Source organism: Leucoraja erinacea, chromosome 26, assembly GCF_028641065.1.
Source record: "Leucoraja erinacea ecotype New England chromosome 26, Leri_hhj_1, whole genome shotgun sequence".
Taxonomy (NCBI): domain Eukaryota; kingdom Metazoa; phylum Chordata; class Chondrichthyes; order Rajiformes; family Rajidae; genus Leucoraja; species Leucoraja erinaceus.
Genome location: NC_073402.1, coordinates 18,930,687 through 18,937,138, shown reverse-complemented (window position 1 = coordinate 18,937,138; position 6,452 = coordinate 18,930,687). Strand labels below are relative to the sequence as shown.

The 6,452-nt window shown below is 38.0% G+C and overlaps 1 protein-coding gene and 1 pseudogene across 3 annotated transcripts in view; both read right to left on the bottom strand.

Annotated features, from left to right (window-relative positions):
- Positions 1 to 736: 736 nt before the first annotated feature.
- LOC129709741 (dyslexia-associated protein KIAA0319-like protein) overlaps positions 737 to 6,452 on the bottom strand; it is a 71,455-nt gene continuing 65,739 nt past the window's right edge. For all 3 annotated transcript variants that reach the window (XM_055656294.1, XM_055656292.1, XM_055656293.1), the window contains exon 21: positions 737 to 3,249. In XM_055656294.1, the coding sequence (XP_055512269.1) occupies positions 3,062 to 3,249 (188 nt within the window). In that variant the 3' untranslated portion in view covers positions 737 to 3,061. The remainder of the gene's footprint in view (positions 3,250 to 6,452) is intronic.
- Positions 5,339 to 5,489, bottom strand: LOC129710004 (U1 spliceosomal RNA; annotated as a pseudogene).

Genomic DNA, 6,452 nt, shown 5'->3' with positions numbered 1-6,452 from the left:
CAGCATCTCTGGAAAAAGGAATAGGTGACGTAATTTGACAGAGTATCAATAAAAGTAATTCTAATTTCAGGGTTAACAGATCCCTAAGAAGGGTCTGAATCCGTCAAATGTCCTGGATTTTCCTTCACCCCAGAGATGCTGCCTGTCCCCACGACGACTGTAGTCCGGCCCACAACAACAACCGCATCGTCAAATTGCTAACGGAGTACTCCACAGGAAAACAAAAGATCTCATTGTCGACGTCTGAGGCCACAGGAGGTCCCCCACTCCTACACACAACATTGTGTATCTAACTTTGGAATGGAGAAAAGCTGCATCCAGTAATTTGACAGAGTATCAATAAAAGTAATTGTGAATTTCTGCACTAAACGGCTTCATTAACCTAGCTGGAAGCAATCATACTACGCTTATACGGTCCATCGAGAGTTTAGCATTAAATTTGGCTTTCTTCCCTGTTAGGTGACAGCGCAGAAGATTGGTTGCCCCATCCCTGATGGATCTACACCTCCCGCTGCCTTGTAGGGCTGCTCACCAAAACACATCCTGCGTTTGGCTGTTCAATCTAGAAAATGCAACTTTGAGGATTTGCAACATTTCAGACCACATGCACTGACTTAAATCGGAAGCCATATATGCTGTCTAGGGAGCGCCGTAGAAAAAATCCCCCCCTAATCAAATTTTTCTCTTGAATAAATAGTGATTGCATATCATGATGCTGATGGAATCTACTATATTTGTACTGCTAAACACAGCTCAATCTAGAAAATGCAACTTTTGAGGATTTGCAACTTTCAGACCACTTGTTAAATCGAAGCCATATGTGCTGTCTAGGGATGGTAAAAAAATCCCAACCTAATCAAATATTCTCTTGAATAAATATGATTGCATATCATGATGCTGATGGAAACACGATAGTTCCTTCTTGCACATTATCTCCTGGGCCTGATTCAATCTTCTGACATTGACATGTGACAAATCTTTGCCTGCAAGAATATAGAAATTCTCTCTTTCTAGTGCTTCTGAATATGTAATGCTTTGCAGTGTGTTCTCTATTATGTGTTCTCTATTACATTTTTTTGCCTTGACTTGATATCATCAGTATTTTGGCATGATATGCAAGGCATCACCACTAAACACAAACGCATCCACACATGTGCTCAAAATTCAAGACTTTCTGAATCCTTTTCCTCTTCTCAACTTGAGGACAGCTGACAAGATGATGTGGTCCAGCACACAACACCAACTCGGAATCTTCTCAGATGATTGGCTTTGTACCACAAACCACATTCATTTACTCACTTAATGAGCAGCAAATCCTTCCATGTTTTAAAAGTAAAGACACTCAGAGCACAAGCATCAATCTGTAAGCGTACCAAATTTGGCTAATTTCCATTCACATCACTCCAAATTTGGTTTGAATGACCTTTCTGTAAAGCATGTCAATCTTATCATTATAATTAAATGACCCAATTTACATCATTGTTATGTAATCTTTTGAGTCTAATTTTAACTGACAGCAGAGCAATGATGCCGAACAATAGGACAACAACTTCAACATTTGAGTCGTGAAGTTAAAACTGAATATGCTGGAAGCACTCAACAAGTCAGACAGTATCAATGGAGAGAAAAACAGAGTTAAGGTTTCAGTTTAATGAGATTTCATCGGGCCTTTAGAAGAAAGGTCAGCAACCTGAAACATTATCTTATGCGGCATGACTTGCTTAGTATTGCAGAATATGTATTTCTAACCAGATTTCTACCATCTGCAGTATTTTAGTTCAAAATTGTTCAAGTCTTAGCAACCTATTAATTATAACACAAACCTTTGCGACTTAAAGTCATCATCTAACAGAGTGGTTCTGCATTATGCAGAACAGATTCTGGTATCACATTGGTCTCATTTTTGCCATTTCAATTTAAGGTGCACAATTAATTTGCAACATTTTTTTCATTATTGTCACCACAGCAATTTGCTTGTTGGCATACAAATGGTATATTTCCAAAACGGTTAAAATCTTACCCCAATTAATGGCATTATTCTGGGGAAGATTATCACTTGCTAATTAAATGATGTCAAGTTACCACCAATTGGATCGTTCACCAGTGATGAGATGTGGTCTGGTGCCAGTGTATTAAAAGGAAGACTTCAGTTTTATTAAAATAAAACAACCCAGCAGCAAATATTGACCTACATTCAAAGGGAATAACAATACAATGCAGTTCCTTCCCATCAAAGTATAAATTAAAAACCACCCTGTTAATTTTCACACTAACAAAAGATTTAAAAAACACATTCCCAACATTGACAAGAAACAAAGGAGTGAGAATCAGTTTTATAAAGCTAAAATGACTGAGGTCATTACCAGTTGTGCAATGTTCTATACAGGAGTTAACTCAAACTAAGCAACAGGTGAAAACAGCAAATCCCCTTTGTGCTCGCCTGCATGATAATTCTTCAAAGGTGTAAGTTCATTGCATTTTATCCAGTATTAAAGGATAGTGTTTAATATCACAGTATTTAGCTTTCCAGAGATTTCAGTTATTAATAAAGTCATTGACCTGAAGAAAACGGTCATTTGCAAATCACAGGTGATAATTAAAGTTCACAGGACATCCAGTGTGTTCTTCACCACATTTTTTGGTTCTTTGAGATTTCCTTCATGCTGCAATACAATTGATTTCCAGCAGGTGTCCCACTGGAAACACAAGACCTCAAAACCACAAGAGGGCAGCGAGACTGTACCCATAGGTTTCAGCTTCAGAAATTAATGAAATGCTACGGTTGCAATCATATACATTTTTCATGACCAGTTTGCATCTCGCCTGTGTCTTTTCTCTGGACTTCAAATGAGAAACCAGTTCTGGTGAACTTATGCAGAGCAGTTTAAGAATTGGGCGATTGAACTGACATATTTCACAGGGATTGCACACAACTTCTCCATGTAGCAGTCACTATTGCTTCAGATCAATCTTCATTTTACTGAGCAGAAACAGTGTAATACTGGGAGACAGGTTCTACCCTAGATCTATAGTTTTTACAGGTCGGACAAGTCGATTCCAGTTATAGGACTGCTTCTCTGTGTTTCTTAGTTTTATGAACTATTTGTCCATTATGGATTGATCCATTCTGATTTTGCAGTAATTTCCCTTTCTCTCTGTCTGGCCAGGTGAAGATGGCTTCATCACTGTCAAGTTCAGATTCCGAAACCATTAAGCTGGTGTTCTGTGCTGGAGCTTTCTGCCTGCCAACTACAATGAGACATTTATCAGCAATGCTGTAATGCAAGCGGTGGGAAAGGGAGTGTTCTCAGGCAGGAAATCATTCTTGAAAAATACCATTCTTAATTCAATTTTTTTTACTCATGCAACAGTTAATAGTTTGATAAAACCATGTACTTGGTAAATGAGAATATAAATTTTCCAAATTCATGTTGCAGAGTTGTAATTTAAAATGCGCATTCAAATCACAGCTGCAAATTTGTATCCACCGGCAACTCCATTTTGCAAATAATGCATTTTGGCAATTAAACAAAATTTGGGTAACTGAATAGCAGGGATCACTTTAGCAAATCTGAAGATATCAATGTTTAATACCCATCAAAAATGCAACAATGAAAAATAGAAAACTCTGCCAGGATTTTGGGTTGTTGCCCCAAAGAGCTATCAACAGAGACGTTTAATATGCTATTACACTAATTTCAAAGTGATCATTAGTTTTAAACTGGTTATACAAGAACTAATTTATAAAAATAATTTCAGTATGGACAATAGAAATAAATACCTATAAATCTTACACAGGCCACGTACGCACATTTATAACATGACAAAAAACCATTACTGTATGTGATAAATCACATTTATTGGTGTTCTGGCCACAGTACACAAGGTTTAATCACAATGTACTTAGACTGTTATGAAAATGCTTGAAAATAAATAATAAGTGAATCATAAAAAAAATCATAAACCTGGGAAAGTTACTGTAAGGGATTCTGAAAGACAGGATTTATTTTCAATGGAAAGGCAAGAACCAATTAGGATTAATTAGTATAGCTATGTGCATGAGAAATGATGTCTCAAATTTGACCAAGTATTTTTTGAAAAGGTAACCAAGAGAATTGCCAAAGAATGGTGGTAAATATTGTCGACATGGAGCTTAACAATGCCTTTGACAAGGTCCCGCACAATAGGGTGGTCCAGCCAGTTACGGCACATGGGATCTAGGGTAAGCTAGCCAATTTACCTGGTAGTAGGAGGCAGAGTATGGTAGTGGACTGTTGTCCTTCAGATTGGAAGCTTGTGACCAGTGATATGCCACATAGATTGGTACTGGCCAATTTATATTTAAGAATTAGAATTAGAATATAGGTTGCATATTCTAGAATGAGAATGATCTAGAATGAGAATATAGGCTGCATATTCAGCAACTAGAATGAGAATATAGGCAGTAAATTTACAGATTATAACAAAATTGGTGGTATGATGAATAGTGAAAAAGGTTGTTTTAAGGTTTATATTAGGATCCAATTCAATGGGGAAAGAGGGCAAGAGAGTGGCAGATGAAATTTAATCCAGTTAAGTGCAAAGTCATGCATTTTGGTAAATTACACTAACATTTTCTTGAAATTATTTGCCACAGAAGGCGGTGGAGGCCGTCAATTGATATTTTTAATAGATATTTTATTTCTCTATCTATAAGATATTTTATATTTTTATAGGCATAAATGGATCGATAGATTCTTGATTATTAGGGGTGTCAGAGGTTATGGGGAGAAGACAGGAAATGGGGTTAGGAGGCAGAGATAGATCAGCCATGATTGAATGGCGGGAAGACTTGATGGGCTGAATGGCCTAATTCTGCTCCTATCCCTTATGACCTTGCCAGGACATATACAGCAAATGACAGGGCCCTGGGGAGTGGTGATGAATAGACTCCTTGGTATACAAGTACATCATTCCATGAAAATGGCAACATAGATAGGCAATGACATGGTATATTTGCCTTGATCGGCTGAGGCATTGAGTTCAAGAGTTCAGTTTAGTTGAAAGATACAGCACGGAAACAGGCCCTTCGGCCCACCAAGTCCATGCCGACCAGCGATCCCCACACACTAACACTATCCTAGACCCACTAGGGACAATTTACAATTTTACAAACCAATTAACCTACAAACCTGTATGTCTTTGGAGTGTGGCAGGAAACCAGAGGTCCCAGCGAAAACCCACGTGGTCACGGGGAGAACGTACTAACTCCATACAAGCAACACCCGTAGACAGGATTGAACCTGGGTCTCAGGCGCTACAAGGCAGCAACTCTACTGCTGCGCCACTCTCACCCTATCTTAGTGTGAACACAATCCCCCACTACCACAACTTTTGCAGTTGAGAATCCCGCCTTTGGGACATCACAGGTGCCAGCACACCCGAAGTGCAATGGGATAGCTGGGAGAAGTGGCTTTTTGATCATGGTCTCTCCCCCACCGGGTAAGTATTGACATTGTATCAATCCACCCTACCAGAAACACATTCTTCTCCCTTAACAACATATTAAGAGACCATTTCCTTTGTGACTCACTGGTTTACCTGTCCATCTACATCAATCATATGGTTTACCATCTATAAAACAAGCTTTACATATTGCATAAAAAATGCTGGATCTGTAGCTAGTTCAACAAGATGTATTCAAGAGAGAGTTAGATATAGCTCTTAGGGCTAACGGAATCAAGAGATAGGGGGAGAAAGCAGGAACTGGGTACCGATTTTGGATGATCAGCCATGATCATATTGAATGGCGGTGCTGGCTCAAAGGACCAAATGGCCTACTCCTGCACCTATTTTCTGTGTTTCTAATGACGAATAGAAGTTGAAAACTTAAATTATATCCCATATCTTCTTTTCTCAGGTAAAGTTAAACTGGAAATTGATATGATTTGCCATAAGTGAAAAGGTTGAAGAACACTTTTAAAAAAATAGCATAATTAACAAGCAGAGGAGTGCTTCACAGGAAACATTTTTCAAGTATGAAAGCTATTAATGATAATGTAATTATGAGAAGGAATAACCATGAAGAGGATAAATTTCAAAAAAAATCAGCTAAATCTTTATTTCACTTTATCAATGTTCCAATATCTTAACTTAGATGGTGGGTAGCTCTACAAAGTGACAGTTTCTATTTTTCATTCCAGCCTGAGAACTGCAAAAGTCTGACGGACTGCATCATTTATCAACACATATTAGATTCCAAAACCTGATACGACTTGACATTTTAAGAATTAGCACATTAAATAACTTAATTGTCACCATTTGACCTGTAATTGAAATGAAGATGAAACAATTGATGCAAGGAAAATAAGCAACTAAATCTCACCTTTGGTGACACCAGCAAGGTCATGTCTTTATAAATGATGGCTCAATGAAAAAAAGAGGAAAATGGAGACAGGGAGTGTGAGATGAGC